Source organism: Vigna umbellata, chromosome 1, assembly GCF_029865625.1.
Source record: "Vigna umbellata cultivar VRB3 chromosome 1, Vumbellata_1.0, whole genome shotgun sequence".
NCBI lineage: Eukaryota > Viridiplantae > Streptophyta > Magnoliopsida > Fabales > Fabaceae > Vigna > Vigna umbellata.
In genome coordinates, this window is record NC_142165.1 from 100,210,036 (window position 1) to 100,230,521 (window position 20,486).

At 33.4% G+C, this 20,486-nt stretch overlaps 3 protein-coding genes and 1 pseudogene across 4 annotated transcripts; 3 read left to right on the top strand and 1 right to left on the bottom strand.

Moving 5' to 3' along the window:
* The first annotated feature begins 1,446 nt into the window (after positions 1-1,446).
* LOC148206966 (uncharacterized) lies at positions 1,447-3,574 on the top strand (annotated as a pseudogene).
* A 2,235-nt stretch (positions 3,575-5,809) lies between these two features.
* Positions 5,810-6,422, top strand: LOC124834058 (uncharacterized). Its single transcript, XM_047308655.2, has one exon. It carries the CDS (start codon positions 5,873-5,875, stop codon positions 6,242-6,244), a length of 372 nt encoding a protein of 123 aa, XP_047164611.1. The 5' UTR covers positions 5,810-5,872; the 3' UTR covers positions 6,245-6,422.
* A 5,550-nt stretch (positions 6,423-11,972) lies between these two features.
* Positions 11,973-14,488, bottom strand: LOC124834057 (SH3/FCH domain protein). Of its 2 annotated transcripts, none has more exons than XM_047308654.2 (4): positions 14,337-14,488; positions 14,156-14,238; positions 13,962-14,052; positions 11,973-12,287 (listed from the first exon to the last, which is right to left on the bottom strand). In XM_047308654.2, exons 1-4 carry the CDS (start codon positions 14,363-14,365, stop codon positions 12,257-12,259), a joined length of 234 nt encoding a protein of 77 aa, XP_047164610.2. In that variant the 5' UTR covers positions 14,366-14,488; the 3' UTR covers positions 11,973-12,256. The 2 variants fall into 2 exon arrangements, with proteins under 2 accessions (XP_047164610.2, XP_087961281.1); XM_088105155.1 differs by lacking the exon at positions 11,973-12,287 and adding an exon at positions 13,595-13,830 and having other exon boundaries at positions 13,925-14,052.
* Positions 14,489-16,335: 1,847 nt separating this feature from the next.
* On the top strand, positions 16,336-18,469 carry LOC124834055 (GTP-binding nuclear protein Ran-A1-like). Its single transcript, XM_047308649.2, has 8 exons — positions 16,336-16,456; positions 16,554-16,623; positions 16,719-16,775; positions 16,867-16,984; positions 17,563-17,652; positions 17,743-17,922; positions 18,002-18,079; positions 18,185-18,469. Exons 1-8 carry the CDS (start codon positions 16,454-16,456, stop codon positions 18,252-18,254), a joined length of 666 nt encoding a protein of 221 aa, XP_047164605.1. The 5' UTR covers positions 16,336-16,453; the 3' UTR covers positions 18,255-18,469.
* Positions 18,470-20,486: the final 2,017 nt, after the last annotated feature.

The window sequence follows — 20,486 nt, forward strand, 5'->3', positions numbered from 1 at the left end:
AAAAATGATTAAATTTTAAGAAACAATTATTTAAATGATAAAATTAATAAAATAATTAATTTAATTAAAAAAATATTTAAATGGAATTTTTTATTTTCTTTATAAGTAGTTCTATAATTAAAAAATATTAAGTTTGAAGAAAATATCAAATTAAAAGAAAAAGGTAAATTTGAAAAAAGTCACTTAAAGGTTAAAGTTAAAAAAATAATTATTTTTATTTTAAGAAACTTTTATTTAGAAAGTAATTTTTAAAAACAAAATGTGAATACAAAAAAGAAGAAGAGGTAATTTAGGTATACATAATTTAAAGTTGTGAAAAAAAAAACTTCTCAAATCATAAATAATATTGTGACATATCTCGAGTTATATAAAACGTCTCGAAACCAATATATTCACAAATTTGACTATAATTTTTTTGTATATTTTAATATTACTAAAATAAGTTATCTTTAATATCATCAATATTTTCTCCTCCAATAATAATATATAAGTTTAAAAGTTTATCTATACATAGCAAATAATAAAAACTTATATCTAAAACACCCGTAATGTATCGACTTAAAAATAATTATTGAGTTAATTATTCCAAATAAATATTTTAAAATATTTATTTTGTCTTCTTTATAAGAAAAGTAATGACAAAATTGCGAAAACAATTTATATTTAACAAGGTTAAATCCACTCTCATCTTAAACTAGAAACTCAAAATTACGTAATTTTTAAAAAGTAATTACGTGTTAGTTTATGTTACTTATTAATCGGATTTGATTTATCGTTACTATTTTAAATTGTTATTGAAGAAGATAAAAGTCTAGTCTATTTAAAGTTTAGGCTTTGTTCTGCACGTGATTTTAGAAGTTTATTTATTTTATCTATTATCAAACCACATTCAAATAAAACGAAAAAGGATAAATTTAATTTTTCATGATTTTTCCCAAAGAATGCTGTTTTAGAAAAAGTAGACAATTCATAGTCAAAGATTGAAGTTGTAAATAGCAACCCGTATTAAAATATTTAGTTATTTCTTTATGAGTTTCTCAAGGTCCTTCTATTCCAACCCAAAACTTCTCAAAGTCTTATAATACTTTTCTCTCTTTCAACTACTACTTATTTTTTAAAATTATTTATATAATTTTTCTAAACCACTTAAAATGTTGGTGTTCATAATTCAAAGTTGCCGTTTCTTTATTTGTTTCGTTAGGAAAGCGTATAATTTTCTTGGAAAAAGCTGTGAGACTGGTTGGTGAAATGAAAAAGCACTTTCATTGCTTCAGAAAAATTCATTTAATCTCGTGAGATAAAAAAGAAAAAAAGAGTCTTTTTAAGAAAATTGGATAATGAGTGCAGAAATTAAAGCTGAACACTACCTAAAAAACTTGACTTTGTACTTAGATGAGGCCTTATTGAGTCAAACTTTATTTCTTTCTAGAAAAATACTACTTAACAATGAATGGGCTGAAAATCCAAAAGCTTAATCAGCGGGTTGAATATTTTTTTTTTTGCACAAAGAAGACATTTTTAATTTTATTCAACAATTTTCATCAGTTACATCACTAAGTTTTTTTACAAGTTAAAGCTTGGAAAGAGTTTGAAAAGAGATATCTGAAGATAATTTAACGGTAATGTAAAAACATAGGAATGTTACTATAACTCTTGTAAGTGGACTCAATTAATTCTTATTTATACATTTGATGCATTTTTTTATAATTTTATGACTTTTAGATGGCACTATGTTTGATGGAAAAGTGTCCGCACAAAGCTTAAGAACATGAATTTTGGTAATGTCTTAAAATTAAGTCTCAAATGCTTAGGAAAATTTTTACAATGATTTGTTTTTATATTAAAATTTTTGTAATTCAGTAAACTGATGTATAGGATGTGATTTATTTTTGATTGTATGTATTATTTGTCATAGATTGCGTTAAAATTTGTAAAGCAATTTTTTTTTATCGTTGTGCATTCATTAAATGCATAATTAATAATTACCATAAGTGGAGGATTGATTATCATACATTAATTATCAGATTTTTGGATGTATCATTGATTGAGTGACATCTTTATAAATTAGACTGAGACTCTTCCTTATAAAATATGATGACAATATGAAACATACAAAAAGCGTATTTTCAAAATTCTTATCTGCAGGTTGCGGTGATAAGTGTTCTAGGATTTGTTGAACCCTTGTGCGGTGGCTTTGAGAACTTGGCATGTTGACATAGAGTGAGAACTTTCACAAGAAGTGTGATTGAGTGCTATTGTTGTTGCCGAGTTGAAAGTCTATCATCGTTTGTGAAGATTCAAAGGAGGTGGTCATCCTTCGTGAAATATTCGGAGGAGGTGTTCATCGCTTGTGAGTTACAGGGAAAGTGACTTTCATCTCTTGCGGTAACAAGAGAGGTGTTCTAACCTTCAACTTGTTTATTTTCTTTGTAATTGTAATAGTTTGTTGGTTTGTGGTAGGTGCTAGTGAAACGTTAATTCTCGATTGAGATTAACAACTGGACGTAGGATTTGTTTGATCCAAATCAGGATACAAATTATCTTGTGCAATTTTCTCTTTTCATTACTCTTTAAATCTGCTTAAATTGTTTAAAGAAATTTTATTTAAGAGATATTTTATTATAAAAACGATTTGAGATAAAAAAAACTAATTCATTCCTCTTGATTTATTTAACATGTTAATCATTACCCTGCGCAGCATACAATGAAATAGTTGCATAAACTATATAGAATAAACATCATCATTTATATCTAATAACATACATCGAAAGCAAAGGTAGACTAAATGATGTACACTCTCATGATTGGAATGGGTTAATAAATAACGAGGGAAATGATTCTAAGTTTAAGGTAGAGTTCCTTTCTTTATATATCTATATCTCAAATTGGAATTTTATGTACTTTTATATTATAATATTAAATTATTTCTAGGTTTATAGGAAAGGAACTTGAAAAATAAAGTTGGTCAAAATAAGCAAGATATTAAAAGAGATTAAATCAGTTATTGACACAAAATCAATTGTCCAAACGGCATTTGAGATGGCAATGCTACTTTTATGTTTTATATATACAAATTTCTGTAGGTTTTATATGATCTTTTTATGTTTCACATATTCAAGTTTTTTTTTTCTATTTAATCTAACATCTTATTATCTTTTTTTTATTATTAAAAAGTGATGAATTATCAAGTACAGTAAGAGTATGGAAGATTACACGTTTATAATCTGATGGAACTTTGCGTATTCTAAGAAGAATAAATTATGGTAAGATCAAATATGAGCTGAATATAAATACTTGAATTATGGATAACAAAGAATATTTGAATATTAATATCGTGCAATATCATTTGAAAAATGTGGGTGAAATGTATGGAGAAGAAATTTCAAAAGCACATGTACTAGGAACAAAACCAAAACGGTATAGAAAATGAATAAATAACAAATAAAATATAGAGAGATAATTTATTTAAAAGCAAGTGGAGAATACAAGCAAAATGACAAATGATTTAGAGTTAAAAGTGCAAAAGTTGAATAACACTATTCAAAAGCAAAAAGAAACTAACATTCAACTGTGAATTGCAATATGAACATCAATTAATTGAAATTGAAGAACTTGCTATGAAAATTCAACGTGATAAAGTGAAACAAGATATCGAAAGAGCGATAAAACGTTAAATGACTATTTTATTAGGACTTCTATCATGGTTCAAATATTCCTTCAAATGGAAATGGAGTAAGTTGTATTATTAATATTTAGTTTTATTAATTAATATGTATATGATTACATCTTTATATTTTAAAAATATTATTAACTAATTCTTTTATTAATATTAATGATTTACTCTCTTTTTTTCAAAGATCAAAATCTGTGAAGATACTATATCTATCGTTACTTTTTAATATACATGTTTAGATTTATTGTTTAATATTTTAGTTTGTCATCTTAAATGTAATGGATATTTTATATTTACATGTTATGTTGATTAATTTTAATTGATATTTATTTTTAACTTTTAAATGTGTTTTATTTATTTATTATAGTGCTATCAAAATGGGTCATCCGGCTCAACTCGGTCCGGCTCACCATGAGTTGACCACTTAGTGAGCTAATCCAACCCGACTCATTTATTAGCGAGTCAAAAATATTTGAACCCGGCACGTTGGTTAAACGGGTTAACTCATCAGCTCACTTAATTACAAGTTTTTTTTTAAATTAAAAAAATTACAATTTTTTTGTAATTCAAATTTAAATAATTTCACTTTAAAATGATGTTAACTTCCAAAGACAATTCAAAATAAAAAAAATTAACATATAACTCAAATGTAGTCCAAAAGCAAACTCAATGTAATCCAAAATTAACATACATGCTCTCAATGTAATCCAAAATTAACATACATGCTTGTGGAGTAAGTATCTTTCTTTCTAGCTTAGCAAATAGGTTATGGCTGATCGAAGGATCATAGCAACAAACTCAAATCTTCTTTAAATTTTCATTTTCACACAAAAGATCAAATAAATTTAACTTGAACTAAATAGAAAAATATCATATCTCTTCGTAAGGAAAACACGTAAACACAAATAAATACAAATTTAATGTTAGAAATAATAAGTATTAATTACACTTATCAATGATGCAGTTGCATAGATTAAGTTGATGACTGGTTGTAATTAATCGTTTTAAAAAACTCTGTTAATTTAATTATGTGACTATCTATACATATTTAATGAATGATTGTAATATAATAATTATATGCTAAATTATTACTTTTATATTATTAAATGTGATGTTACCTATAAACTTAACTATTCTCACAACATATAGTTTTTAAAAGTGAATATTTACATAGCTATATTTTTTTTTACTTTTTAACATGAGAACTTCCCTAGTTTATACAATAATCTAATAACCATATTATTGAGCCCCCACTATGGCACATGAGGATAAATTATCATTTGAAATTGATAGTCCTGATTAATTTTATATGTATATTAGTAATTTTTTAAAAGTAAAAATATATGGTTATTTTTTTTATGCAGGAATTGAGCATATAACATAGAAGTGTATAATAATTTATGGAATCTCACTTGCATACAATGGAAATTGGAAGGTTGGGACATGTTCCCTGCAAGATGGGTGGAGCTTGAGGGAGAGAGAAGGCTTTTTCATAAGAACATGATGAGATATTTTCATTAATGGGATGTATGAACAGAAATGGTGATGAATAAAAAAAAAAATCTAAGGAGCAAGGATGATTTAGAGTGTTTGATGTGTCCCAAGATGTTAGGAGCTTTTGAAGTGAAGACAAAGGGATAAGGTTGCACGTGTCATATAGAAGCAGAAGCGGAAGAAGAAAATACGGTTTCTCACACCTCACACGCTCTGGCTTCTGCTTTGGCATATTCATAATTTTCTTAGGGAGATGGATGGAGTCAAAAGTTGTCAATTAACGTTCCAAACAGAGACATGTGTTATTTCGTTACTGTAGCAACTCAGCTCCACGTTATCTTCGTGGTCGAAGCTGTTCAAGATGCATTCTCCTTTCATAAAAACGACAAATCGAGGAAAGGGCATGGCAATTGGCAATGACAGCGAACGAGATTGTCATCAACGGTTGGGTTTGTCTACTTTTAACAAAAAGGCCAGGCCCAAGGCCCATTCAAACGCGTTCCACGTCACTGACACGCGAGTCCGTTATCTAAATAAAACTCGTTAGAAAAGCGTGTAAAGGAGACAACCCCACCGCCAACGCCACGTGTTCTATCTTATCCTTTTCTTCTTCGGAGACGCTATAAATACCTCTCGCGGTACCCCATCAAACCCTAACTGTTACTCAACTGTTTACAAACAGAAATCCGATATCAAACTCTCAAAATGGCCGCCACTTCGATCCCCATCCGAGTCGCCGGAATCCAAGCCTGCGCTACCTCCGGCCACCGCAGGAAGGATGCAGATCGCCGTAGAAACTCCTCCGCAAACTGGTTGACCCCGATATTCGGCTGGTCCTCCGAACCGGACTACATTGATTCCAGCAGTAAAGAATCGAATACGCAGCCAGCCGAGCTAGAAGCTGTTCCGGCGGCGACGGATTCGAAACGGCCTAAACCGCGATTCGCCGGTGGCTTCACGGAGGAGAAGGCGAAGCAGCTCCGGATGAAGACCACGAAGTCCTTTCACGATACCATGTATCACTCCGCAATCGCTTCTCGACTAGCCTCAGACTTCAAAGCCCGCACCGATCTTTAGCATTTCGCTGTCTTTTTTTTACGCGGATTGTATGTAGCCAAATTATAGGGTTTCAATGTACGTAACCGTTGACGCAAAATGATGAAGATGATTAGTGTTTAGATTTTAGACTACTAATCGCTACGGCTATGTTGTATGTAACAAGGATGAAATATGAATATAATTGATTATTACTCGATGAAGTATGATTCGATTCATGGATTTTGTTGCGGTGATTCTGTTTTTGCGAGTTCAGTTTGATTTGTATGATCGATTTGTATTCTCTTTTTCTTTTTTTGCGTGGAGTGTGGAGGAAGTGTGTGATGGCATCAACAATGGTTGTTGGTGGGGCCGATCTGACTCAGATGTAGCGACTAAGCAGACAATGGTAACTAGTTAAGGAACGTTGATAAGAAATAAATTATTAGTTAATTGAGTACTTGGGTGCAACGCAGTTAGTGAAGGTGCACGTAAAAATAGGTGTAGAAAATGCTGCCTTAAGCATCCGTCTAGGGAATATACTCAGGCACTGCCTCCGGGTGTCTCTGTCTGCTAAGAATATTATTTTCATGTTAGTGGGATGTATAAAACAAATTAATTTGGATTTACTGTAGAGGCAAAATGCCAACGGGATCTTCAAGGAATATTTCCACTTGCTTTCATAGCATTCATTTCAATGATAAATTTGAGAAATCTAACAAATTGCAGGGCGGGGGAAGGTGTTTGAGAAGATGTTCTTTTTACAATTCTATTTGCGGTTGCCGAAAAAAAAAATGCTGACTGAAAAAATGGGGGGGAAACGAAAAAAACAAAACAAAAGAAACGAATGATGAAAAACACAAACTGGCAAAATGTCAAAGACGTCAACTTGTATTAGCGTCAAAAAAAGGCAAAAGAAAAAGCAGGACCAGTGTGGGACGAAAACTTAAGACAGAGACTCATACAAGAAAAGAAATCGTTTTTCGTATGCATTATCACAATTTTTAGGGGCTGCTTCCGCGAACATTGTTCGCAGTGCAAGCAGAAACATACAAAGTGGCGGAGACATTTACTTTCTACTCCTCCTTATTTTCTTTCTACTCCAGTTTCTCTCAAATATCCATTTTACCTTTTGCAATTTATATCTCTTGTCATTTTTGTTCTTCTTTATAGGTGCAGCATTGGCTATGGCACTATTGTTAGCATGCATACTTCAACATGGCACCTTTTGAACATGCATAATTCTAATTATAGTGCATGTTTTTGTCCAAATGCTTCACTCTGTACACTCCTGATCCAAGAAAATAAACTTCTGATCCAAGAAAAATTCGATGTTTTGAAAATTTTCACAGCAATGGTGTGGAAAGAAAACATGAACGTGCATGAAGCAATTGTCGAAAACTGGAAGGCCCAAAAAAAGTAAGGGCCAGCAAAACTGTAACCACTTTTGTTTTGGTTGAAGATGTCTGGAAGGGTCAAAAGAATTAACATCTTTGAGATAATTACCAATTTCCAGTTCCTTTGTTTTTACATGTAAATTTCAAAACAAAATAAAATTGAATTAGTTTTTAGCTCAATTTTAAAATACTTCCCTTAATTGTTTAACAAAAACACACACGAACTTTAGCTTTAAGTTACAAAAATAAATCATTCAGCTCTTATCTCTCATATAGACATGTAACAAACAATTACCCTCAACATCATTATTACAAATTGTTTGGGTATGATTATTTAGGACCGAGATACGAACCCTATTGATGATGCTTTACTACTTCTGAACGTCTGGGATAACTGCTCTTCCTCCAATGATATCAGCTGCTCACCTTCTTGTAACTTGTTCGCACTCCTCTCACTGGTGTAATGCGTCCTCCTCAATGGAAGTGAGTGGGGTACCTGCGAAGATACTCCGATGCTCAAGTCAGATATGAGTTATGGAACCTCAGTTCTCAAACAAGTGATCTTTTTAGTCTTAGAGCAAAACCTACCTTTTTTTCCTTGGTCTCTGTTGTATTTAACGTAAAAATGTAAAACAAACTGATTACCTTAAAATTAGGTTAGTTGCCGTGATCCACGTTATTCTTAACATCCGGTTAATTGCCCGCGTAATCCGCGTTATTAACGTCAGATATTTTTGACTATTTCCTCTTTTGCTGGACTATTGGTCCAATTACTTAAATGTGAGCTAATTGGCCCAATATCGTTTCACTGAATTGAGCGTCCGCTGAACCCGGTTTGATTGAGTGTCACTTGACTTTTAACGTGCGCTGACCTGATTATCGTGGTTTGACGAGCGCTTTTAACGTTGGTTGAATTGACGAGCGTTTCTACAGTGGGTAGAGCGATCAGTCTTGGTTGATAACCGCTCGCTTTGGATATCATACTATACATAATGTCCCCCAAGTCCGAGTTAACCTATTACGATTTGTACGGGTAGGTTGACCATAGGACTTCGAAGTTATGGTCGTCGAGGGAAGTAGTTGTTGCGCATCGTTTCATTGGCCAAACAATGCTTTAGGTTTTCCCACTTTGGAGGCAGTTGTAACGTCTCAAAAACTGAGCCGTTAGATTATCTTGATCCTATGGTATACAGCGCTTGTGTCAGTTTTCCCCTCATTAATGCGAAAGGATATTTGAAAAAAGTCTGAGTCATTCAACCGTCACTTATCATTTCTGCGTCAGTTTCTTCGATTTCCCTCTCATTCTCTTTTGCACTTATCAGGTAACCATGGATCCTTGTACTGTTTTAGATTGCACTCCAGAGTCAGGAGAAGAAAGGGGGCAAAGTAGCAATGCTGGGAGCGTCGTTTGCCGTAAGTCATCGCGAAATCACCACAATACTTAGTGGTGAAAGTGCGTTTTTGTACGGTAATGTCGTCACCAAGATTCCGGAAAATCCATCTTCGTCGTCGCCGAGTGTTAGTGGTTACGACTGGGCATCCCGCGATGTAAGTGATTTCGCTAGTCTGTTTAAGAGCAAACTTGTATTGCAAGATTGGGTAGAGAATAGTTGTATCCTTAGAACTCTAGGTTATAAATCTTGTATAAAGTTGAATGCTTGTCGGGAGAATGAAAGGGTTTTTCATGGGAAAGAGAACTCTGCCGATGATTTCTTTTATATCTACTCTTATTTGTTTTATGATAGGTATGCGAGGTTGCCTCTGAGCGTTTTTCAGATGGATGTGTTGAAAACCCTAAACGTTGCCCCCACACAGTTACACCCAAACAGTTGGGGTATATCCAGGCTTTCGCACACCATCAGTTGGTCTGGGTGTAACTGCGTGGGAGCAACATTTAGGGTTTTCAACACATCCATCTGAAAAACGCTCAGAGGCAACCTCACATACATATCATAAAACAGACAAGAGTAGATATAAAAGAAATCGTCGGCAGAATTCTCTTTCCCGTGAAAAACCCTTTCATTCTCTCGACCAACATTCAACTTTATACAAGATTTATAACCTAGAGTTCTAAGGATACAACTATTCTCTACCTAATCTTGCAATACAGATTGCTCTTAAACAGACTAGCAAAATCACTTAATCACGGGATGCCCAGTCGTAACCACTAACACTTGGCGACGACGAAGATGGATTTTCCGGATTCTTGGTGACGACATTACCGTATAAAAACGCACTTTCACCACTAAGTATTGTGGTGATTTTGCGATGACTTACGGCAGACGACGCTCCCAACGCTTCGACGGTGCTACTTTGCCCCCTTTCTTCCCCCGACTCTGGAGTGCAATCTAAAACAGTGCAAGGATCCATGGTTACCTGATAAGTGCGAAAGAGAAGGAGAGGGAAATCAAAGAAAAAAGAAACTAACGCAGAAATGATAAGTGACGGTTGAATGACTCAGGCTTTTTTCAAATATCCTTTCGTATTAATGAGGGGAAAACTGATACAAGCGTGGTATACCGTAGGATCAAGATAATCTAACGGCTCTGTTTTTGAGACGTTACAACTGCCTCCAAAGCGGGAAAACCTAAAGCATTGTTTGGCCAATGAAGCGTCAAAATGAAACGGTGTGCAACAACTACTTCCCCCGACGACCATAACTTCAAAGTCCTATGGTCAACCTACCCGTACAAATCGTAATAGGTTAACTTGGGGGGCATTATGTATAATATGATATCCAAAGCGAGCGGTTATCAACCAAAACTAATCGCTCTACCCACTGTAGAAACGCTCGCCAACTCTATCAAACGCTCGTCAATTCAACCAAAGGTAAAAGCGCTCGTCAAACCACGATAATCAGGTCAGCGCACGTTAAAAGTCAAGCGACACTCAATCAATCCGACCAAACCGGGTTCAGCGGACGCTCAATTCAGTTAAACGATATTGGGCCAATTAGCTCAACATTTAAGTAATTGGACCAATAGTCCAGCAAAAGAAGAAATAGTCAAAAATATGTGACGTTAATAACGCGAATTACACGAGCAACTAACCGGATTTTAAGAAAAACGTGGATCACAACAACTAACAGAATTTTAAGGTAATCAGTTTGTTTTACATTTTTACGTTAAATACAACAGAGACCAAGGAAAAAAGGTATGTTTTGCTCTAAGACTAAAAAGATCGCTTGTTTGAGAACTGAGGTTCCATAACTCATATCTGACTTTAGCATCAGAGTATCTTCGCAGGTACCCCACTCACTTCCATTGAGGAGGACGCATTACACCAGTGAGAGGAGTGCGAACAAGTTACAGGAAGGTGAGCAACTGATATCATTGGAGGAAGAGCAATTATCCCAGATGTTCAGAAGTAGTAAAGCATCATCAAGAGGGTTCGTATCTCAGTCCTAAATAATCATACAGAAACACAAATTAAATGTCGTCACAACTATAAACACGACTCCATAACTGGCCAATGAGCACCATCAAGCCCACTACTCCAACCTCATCAGTCTTTCAACACCATTGCCACCCCCTTAACATTGTCACTCAAGTTCACAACAGTAATCAACCAGTCATTTCCGTGGTTAACACATTATTATTCTTATCACCACTGTCATTATATCAGTCGTTACTATTACCACAACCACATCAACTCCATCACGACAAGTCTACTATCATCACATCCTCACCCTCAATTGTCTCCTACCTTTATTATAAACTTGAATTCAGAAAATCTATCTGTTTAGCTTGTATTTAATTTTGTATAGTTTTAAAACTATCAATCAAATCGAATATAGCCTTGACTTTACACTTTATAACTTAAATGTAGTGATGAAAAAATAATATCTTAAGTCACTTGAAAATAAAAAACTAAATCCAACTTATCCCTTATTTCTAATATCTCAATCCAAACATAGCTTGAGTTCAATCAGTGTGTTGTTTAACCAACGAGTAACTCATCTGTTCCATTGAAAATGGAAGGGGGGAATCGGTGCAGTTAACCAACTTGACAGAAACACCAGGCGATCATATATATTCACAATAGACACTGGTTTACTGTGGTTTGTCAAATTGGCACAGCAGTGACAGACATGGTGCCACTTAAATGAAGCACAAACCAAACTTAAATCCGAACATTAACTAGCCTACCCATCTCTTCATGTAAAATGATGACACAAGACATCTAATCCAGCATTTTTTTTTCATTGGAGGAATAAATCAGATCCAATCCAACTACAACTACAGGAAATATGAACGGAATTCACGGTGATAAATGTTATCCATAATGATCCTAAAAATTCACTTATGCCATTTTATTATCCCCAAATCAACATCTAGCTGACAAGAAATAGCATTGATATCAAAAGAGACAAATGAGATAAGTTTGCTTCATTCACAACACTAGAAGATCAAAGAAAGGTCTCCAAAATTCCATATTTATTCTACAGAAAGTAAAATCCGCAAGACAAGATGCATTTTTTAAAGCGAACATAGCATAACAATATTCTAAACTAATGACACATGTTGAAAATTGGCCTAACCAACTTAAGGTGTTACCAGGATGTTGAGCCGCAAATAGTGGTCAAAAAAATTTATTGAGGACACGAGGTTGTGGTGTAAATGATGCTTATGAAATGTCTGAAACATGCTCTGCATAATCACTTGCTCTCTTTATCATAAAGGTCTGTTCTGGATATATCCATTAGGGAGAAACAAGATAAGACAACAACAAAGTAGGTTTATATCATTATGTATCACACAACACCATTCGGCACAGTTACAAACAAAAGGAAAATGTAAAAATTAAGGGAGGATGTTTCTCACAACACCAATTAAGTGTAATTACTAAGGAATCCAATAGTTATACAACTAACAAAATATTAAAGCTTGGGACTTTGGTAAAACACGTATGCGGAGAACAAAAAGTCTTCCGCCCAAACATATTGCTATTTAGTAGTTATTATACTCTAAGATATAAAATCTTTTAAGCTCTAAACTTGACAAAGAGCTAACATCTATGTATTTCTCTGGCTTACACATGTCCAATTTACTGTCATAATTTCATAAAGGTTTGTTTGTGGATCTAACAACAAAATAAAAATGCCAAACTAGCATCTTATTTTCCTTTTATCTGGGAATGCCCTTACAATACAGACAGGCTAGTTCGCCAGAACACATAATCCGCATCTATAACACCAACCAACGTTAAGCTTTCTACTACTATCTCCAAATAAAATATTAAAATAAAAAATGTTGGAAACAGCCTAAAAAATAATTAAAATCAGGCATCATGAGACACTTCAATGTAAAAATGCCAAACTAGTATCTTATTTGCCTCTTATCTGGGAGTGCCCTTACAGGCTAGTTCGCTAGAACACATAATCCGTATCTATAACACCAACCAATGTTAAGCTTTCTACTACTATCACCAAATAAAATATTAAAATAAAAAATGTTGAAAACAGCCTAAAAAATAATTAAAATCAGGCATCACGAGACATCAGTTGCATCTACTCAAATGCATTTGACTATGTTTCTCTTTGCCAACCAAATTTGATCTTAGATTGTACTTTGATCAATGGGATGAATCCAACATCAGAAGAATTCCTCACACCCAAAACTCAAGCCTCTCAAAAATATTATGGAAAAAGACACCTTTTCTTTTTGGTGTCTCAAAACTTCACTAGTGTTGATACCATAACCAAATAAAATGGAGTAGCCGTATAATGTTATTTCTCCCTTCCCAGTTTTCTCACACGAACTAATAAAGCTGAAAGTTAATTATACCTACAAGAGATACCAAGGGAGTCTTTAGAAGAGTTTATACAGAGCTTATTCGGTCTTGTGAAAGTGACCTATGACTCCATAAGATCATCATGTAAGACCATTTTAGCTCATTTTGAAAAGTTTCCAGATGAAGCTTAATCAAAAGAAGCTCTTCATAAGCTCTTATTGAATAGATACATAATTAAACTGTTCATCCAAATTCGCCATAATTCGTTAGAAGCCTTTGCTATCATAATGACTCGACCAATACAATCTCTAGCACTCTCGGAAAAGAAATAATAACTTCAGTTAATTATTTTAAAAAAAGAAGCCACATTAAAACCCTAGAACGCATATCATCTAAAAATACAGCACACCCCATAACCATGTTCAAATATTCAGAATCATTTTGCAATCCAACACATCAAACTCCGACCATCAGTTTCTCAGCTCTTACTGACATTTCCTAGCATGAACGACCCAAATTAAATCACACAAAAGCCACGATGGATATGGTAAGATTAAAAGTAATGAAAACATTAAAGTATACACAATAATACCATCGTAGCAGCACCACGAAGATCAAGAAAAGGATACATCAAATAGAAACCATGAGCAAAACCTCCAGCCAACACAGCTGTAAACAAGCGATCTCTCAGGACGGGTTTGTGCCGCAGCGTTAGTCGAACTGAAAAAAGAAAAAAGAAATAAAAATAAGCCCGATAAGAAAAAAACGAATAAAGAAAGTGTTTGAAAGAGAAGGGGTGAAGGGGATGTGAAAAGTAACATACTTAGAGGGAGTACAGGGGCATATATGAGAGGAATGAGGAACTTAATTGGGGGTCCGTTGTTCTTCCTTCTCAAAACAGCTTCTCTGTGGAGGTTAGGAAAAGGTGAAAAGAGAATTGAGGAGATGAAGTTGAAAGTAAAAATTAATATGAGAACATGAGAGTGAAAGGGGCAGAGGCTTACTGGTTTGAAGGATCTGAGGGCGTGGCCATGGCGGAATCGAGGGATTGGAAATTGGAATGTGGGTCGTTTGATCAGAGGCCACCGCGAAAACAAATTTTCTAAGTTCAAAACAAAGTCATATAACATAACCTAATCCATCACCATAGTTTTATTCTTTCCATTGGTAAAACTTAGCTGCAAATAATTAGGTGATTTCAGTGATATATTATAATTATAACTAGAATTTTAAATTATATATAGAAAAATTAGGACTAATTGAATTAAAAAATATATATGAAAACTAAATTAAAATTAGAAATAATATTTGACATTAATATTAACACATTACACAATCTTTGTCACATGACATTTACAATACCACTTATTATACTGGTGATTAAAATGTGACAACAAGTTTTTCTAAAAAGTAAAAAGTTAAAAAAATTAAAAACTCATTGACACATAACATATAATTAATGTCGTTAATATTTTTTATTTAAAAAGATTTAATTAAGGTATTTTTTTAAATTAGGACCTAATTAAAATTTTGTTTCAGAAGTTATAATGCAATTGAATTTTTTTTTAAAGTGAACACTAATTTGAATGTTCCACCAAGTGAGAATCAAACAAATAATTAATTGTTAATATTATTAATTATAATCAAATTAATTGTGCAAAAGAATAAATAACATGTATAATATAAATTTGATATTAAAAAAAGTGAGAAATGATAGAGGTAAGTATAACATAAAAGAATACATATTTGATAAGTTTTTCTGGAACGTTATTTTGACTAGCTGATACCTAAATGTCAAATTTATATGTTAGAATAATAAAATTATTCAGTTTAGGAAATCATTGAGTATTTTTGGATTATTCTATTCCTATAGAATGTGAATCTTATTAAGATGCTTGAGTAAGGACATTAACTAAACCATCCTGGAGGAATTTTCAAGTTGAGTAATTTTGAGAGAGAGAGAGAGACGGGGTGTCCGACCAAAGTGTATATATATATATATATATATATATATATATATATATATATATATATATATATATATATATATATATATATATATATATATATATATTGTTTAATTTAGTAAAAACAATTAAATATCATAAAAAATAATCCAAATATTATAAAACACAAAATTTTCATATTTTAAAGTTAAAATTAAAATATTCTATACGATTATAATTGAGATCTTTAAATATTTTACTTTTGTTTTATAAATATTTATAATTTTTTTAGTAAGAAGTAATATGATTTTGGAAGGGAATAAGTTAACCTTTTTAGCATGCTAATAAGGTGTCAAAATGAGTTTAAGTAGGTATTTAAAAAAAAAACTTACCGTATCCAAAAATAAATTTTATTTTTATTTTTATTTTAAATAAAATCTTTTGAAATATAAAATTAGATAACTAATGTTAAATTAAAATTTAAATAAACAGCATAATAAAATATTAATCCAAATAAATTTAGCTTTAAAAGAAAATAGATTTAGTTGAGTTGCATTACAAAATATTAATTTTTAAAAATGGATATTTTTAAAATCTTCATTAGTTTAAATAAAAAATATAAGTATATGAAATTAAATTATAAATAATTCTTTAATAAATTACTATTATTTTTACTAATAACTATATATATATATATATATATATATATATATATATATATTATCGAATTTTCTCTTTAATTATCTTTTATTCATTAGTCAAGTGAAGTTTTCCTTCTCCAAAAAGGTGTTGATCAATACTTAGATATAAATAAAAGAAATATATTTTTAGCATTGATTTTTTTTATAATAAAAGTAGATTTGAAAATACATGAATTTATAATATAATTAAGATTTAATTATGGTTATTTAGGTTTATAATGTAATGGAAGAGGCGTGAATAAAGTAAGAAAGAGTTTGAAAAAGCAAAGGAGCGCGTAAATCTTAAGCCGCGATGCAGTTGGTGCTTTCTCCAGAAGAACTGAATGGCATGGTATGGCGTAAGATTGAAGCCAATTGTGCGTGATTTTCAAGTCCACAGCCCTCCCATGGCAAACTTTATAAGCATCAACCTTCCCCTCCTAACTCCATCCTCACACACATCATCCTCTCCTTTTCTAACGTTATTCATTCATCATGGTATGGAGACTTTGCATGCTTCATTTTCATCTTCGTCTTCCTTCGCACCTTCTATATATCTTTAACCTTCTTACTTTTCTCTCCTATATATACACAGGCTTTGCCACAGCATCAACCTGTTGATTATCCCAGTTTCAAGCTCGTCATCGTAGGCGATGGAGGAACTGGTCATATTTCCCTCTCTGCCATCTCATCAATCACTTCTTTTTCTATATAAATTGCCTTTTCAAATGAAACTTATCATACATGGGTGCTTCTGCAGGGAAAACCACTTTTGTCAAGAGACACATAACTGGGGAGTTTGAGAAGAAATACGAACGTATAACAACTCTTTTCCTTTTGCGTCTCTTCTTTTACTTCTTGCCATGCCTAACATTTCTTTTATGGGTATTTATTTTATTTTACAATAGCAACCATTGGCGTGGAGGTTCATCCACTAGACTTTCACACCAATTGTGGAAGAATTCGCTTTTACTGCTGGGACACTGCTGGCCAAGAAAAATTTGGTGGTCTCAGAGATGGTTACTAGTAAGTTTAAACAACGCTCCATGGGATGCGCTTCTTTTCTCTCAATCCTGATTTGTTTACATCCAATTTCAATTCGTAATTATTAATTGCATGATTCATATTTGTTTTAACATCTTCTTGTATTTATTATAACGTTACCTTCTAACTTTAACCACCTAGTACTTTTAATATTGTTCTAGGCCAGCATGTTCAAAGTAATAGTATGGATATCCATAGCAGGAAATAGTATCGCTAATAACATATATATTCTTAACTCATGTACGGGAAATGTGAAGATGAAATAAGCCTTGAATATCAGTCAAGAACAGAGGAAAATGGAATAGTAGAAAATTGTATGACTGGTTTATGTAGTTGTGTTGAGGGTTTCTGATGTTATTAGTCGATTCCGAATTGTGTTCTTTTATTTTGTTCACCTTGTTTCCTAGCATGTAACCTTCGGCGTGTTCTAAGTTCTAACCCTGTCCAATAGCTGCTAAGTTATTTGGCTTCATTGCTAACAGAACATTCCTACATTTTGTTTACAAATTTATTGGAAGATTGTTCTGATGTCCAAATGAAAACCTCCAAATTATGTGCAGTATTCATGGCCAGTGTGCTATCATTATGTTCGATGTAACGGCTCGCTTGACGTATAAGAATGTTCCTACATGGCACAGAGATCTCTGTCGGTGAGTTGAGTATATTTTTCACAAATAGATTTGGCGTTGCGCTGTGTTTCTATGTTGAGTATGTCACTCTTTCTTGTTCATCGTACATAGGGTGTGTGAGAACATACCCATTGTTCTCTGCGGAAACAAGGTCGATGTGAAGAATAGACAGGTTAAAGCAAAGCAGGTTACATTTCACAGGAAGAAGAATCTTCAGTACTATGAGATATCTGCAAAGAGTAACTACAATTTCGAAAAGCCCTTTTTATACCTCGCCAAGAAACTTGCAGGGTACGTAACAGAATGCTTCATTGTTGTTATTTTATTGTTAATTGGTCAATCTCACGAAATTATTGGCTTGTGATTCCAGGGATGCTGGCCTTCATTTTGTGGAGATGCCTGCTCTTGCTCCTCCAGACGTAGTCATCGATCTAATTACACAACAAATGTAAGAAAACTTAATTTTTATATGAATGATTTATTCACATTAGGCAGTTGGGCCTCACTCTAGTTAATTTTTTCTTTGGTTGATTCAATCTTATATACAATACAGGAATGAAGAAGAGTTAGCAAAGGCGGCTGCTCAACCTCTTCCAGATGACGATGATGAAACATTTGACTAAACTTTTAGGCTTTCCAGAAAATAGCTGATGAAAGAAAGAATGATATTTCCTCTGGTTTGATGCATTGTAACCTTGGGGTGAGTTTCATGAAATAGAAAGCAGGAGTAAGGGTGGGGATCTGTGTAGCAGAGGCATAAATAAGCAGTATTTCTTACTTTTTTTCCTGCTGTTACGCTATGGGTAATAGTAATCAATTGTCTTCTTCTGTTTTTAAACTTTGGAGTGACATATAGATTCGTTTCCTAATTTTTAGCTCAATTTTCCATGGATGAAAGGGAGTATTGGACCTCATCAACCACCGCAGCGCAACGATTAATTAGTATACAATTAAATGTTAAATGTTTAATTGACATGGAATATGAATCCACGGATTGGCGTGCAATGATTTTATCTCAATTTTAAAAAATTTCAATCGCCCGGTTTAATGCCAAACTTTGAAAGTTCTCTGTATAGGTCATAAGAACAAACAACATCAGATTTAATGGTTTATCAGTGCCAATCTTTTTGCATCATATCATTGAGATCCTATGGGATTTTCCATTTTTACTATGATTGATTCAGTGATTTCCATAATTACTGTAATTAGCCCACTAGTTGTTATGTCTGTAACAAATCTGTACAGCTATGTCTTAAAAATATTTAGCGGATGATTTGCACAAATCTAAGGTTACCATACCAATCCTGTAAATTTTGTGTAGATATATATTTGGTCTATACAGCAAGGAAAAGGCAATATTTGCATTTCAAACTCTTCTGAACATATTAAATAGATTAGTTGTGGTTCATGAAGTCAAGGTTATAGATGGCAAAAATAAGATCAGAACGAGCTTCAGAGAAAGTTAATGACAATATAGCGAAAGAAGAAAGGAAATTTTGAAAACTTCTGCTGTTCAGATGGGTAAAAACACGATGGTGATTTACTCCTTTTCAGTCATGTTGCACACGACTTGCATTTCTGATGTTATGGGTATAGTTTATCGCTTTACAATGTTTTTTGGGACATTTCTGATGATTTCATGCTCAACATTTAGTAATACTCGCTAACTCTTACGTTAAAAGTAAAACCTAACGTGAATTCTATAAACTTCTTTTTAACATGACTCACAAAAGTTTAGAAAATAGATTTTAAATTTTAAGAAACCTTAGCGGTACGTATGATATGAGAACTTCTACGAAATTTATAACAGCTCATTTTCTCCAATGATGTTCTCAAGTAGCTTAACAACCTAACTACGTAAGTAACCAAATTGGAGATACCCTTAGAGGGATGTGAACGTACACTGCACAGTGTTACTGTTGGTTACACGTAAAAAGAAAAAAAGAACAAACTGAAGAAAAATATCTCGTTAGTCTTAACCAAACAGGCAGCGAACAGTTTCTTATGTCTCACACGAAAGCAACAGGCGCCTAACAGTTGCAGCATGTAATTTGAAACATTCCAGTTGTAGGATCTTTCACTTGGTTTGGTTGTTCAAGGAGAAAAAAGTGACGTGTTTATTTAATTTTTGATGGTACGGCAGCACCTTGCGTTCTGTGTTGAAAAGTGTTTTCCTGCTGCTAGGTAACTAGTAAATACAAGGCAATAAAAGATGCGTTAGATCATGGTAGCAGTGTATTGGTGGTTAGTGGTAAGTGATTACATTGGAAGGCACTTGATTTTTAGGTGCAGGTTTAGGTGTTGAGCAGGTCCACGTACATTGGGATGAAAAGCTAGAAATCTCATGATACATTGAACCTTGAGTAATAGAATAATGGATGTCCAGCTTTGGGGTGTTGATTGAAGAAGTAGAAGAAGAGTTTGCCATGTTAGTTAACTAGCTACGACCGTTTAGGTTGTTTGGTGAAAAGCAGGGCCGAAGTGGGAAATCCCATTTATGAGTGTACCTCATGGTATAGCACATGCTCAATAAATTTGTGGCTTATGACAGTCACGTGAATCGGAACAGCGTAACACCAATTACCACATGACCGATGACACCACACCACACACAGAAGAAAACACAACAGAACACAGGTCACTATATATGATTATTATGCAGTAGTAGTTTCATGAAGACACACACACACAGAGAAACTTGGCAATTGCCATGTCTCCATAAGTTGTTACCTGGTGCAAGGTAGGCGTGCCCTAATGGGCCAAAGATGTTGATGGCTCCCTCCCGTCCGAAGCTGAGCCTGTTGAGCTCCATTTGCCACAGGACTTGTCCCTTTCCTTGTCGGTTCTAACCCACA

Excerpts from the sequence above, each read along its gene's own strand:
- LOC124834058 (XM_047308655.2), top strand. The coding sequence starts at position 5,873 with ATGGCCGCCACTTCGATCCCCATCCGAGTCGCCGGAATCCAAGCCTGC.
- LOC124834057 (XM_088105155.1), bottom strand. The coding sequence starts at position 14,365 with ATGGCCACGCCCTCAGATCCTTCAAACCA. Across the intron at positions 14,239-14,336 it reads CCCTCAGATCCTTCAAACCA|AGAAGCTGTTTTGAGAAGGA; the intron begins GTAAGCCTCTGC and ends TAACCTCCACAG. Across the intron at positions 13,831-13,924 it reads TTCGTGGTGCTGCTACGATG|GAAATGTCAGTAAGAGCTGA; the intron begins GTATTATTGTGT and ends CGTTCATGCTAG.
- LOC124834055 (XM_047308649.2), top strand. Across the intron at positions 16,624-16,718 it reads CGTAGGCGATGGAGGAACTG|GGAAAACCACTTTTGTCAAG; the intron begins GTCATATTTCCC and ends GTGCTTCTGCAG. Across the intron at positions 16,776-16,866 it reads GTTTGAGAAGAAATACGAAC|CAACCATTGGCGTGGAGGTT; the intron begins GTATAACAACTC and ends ATTTTACAATAG.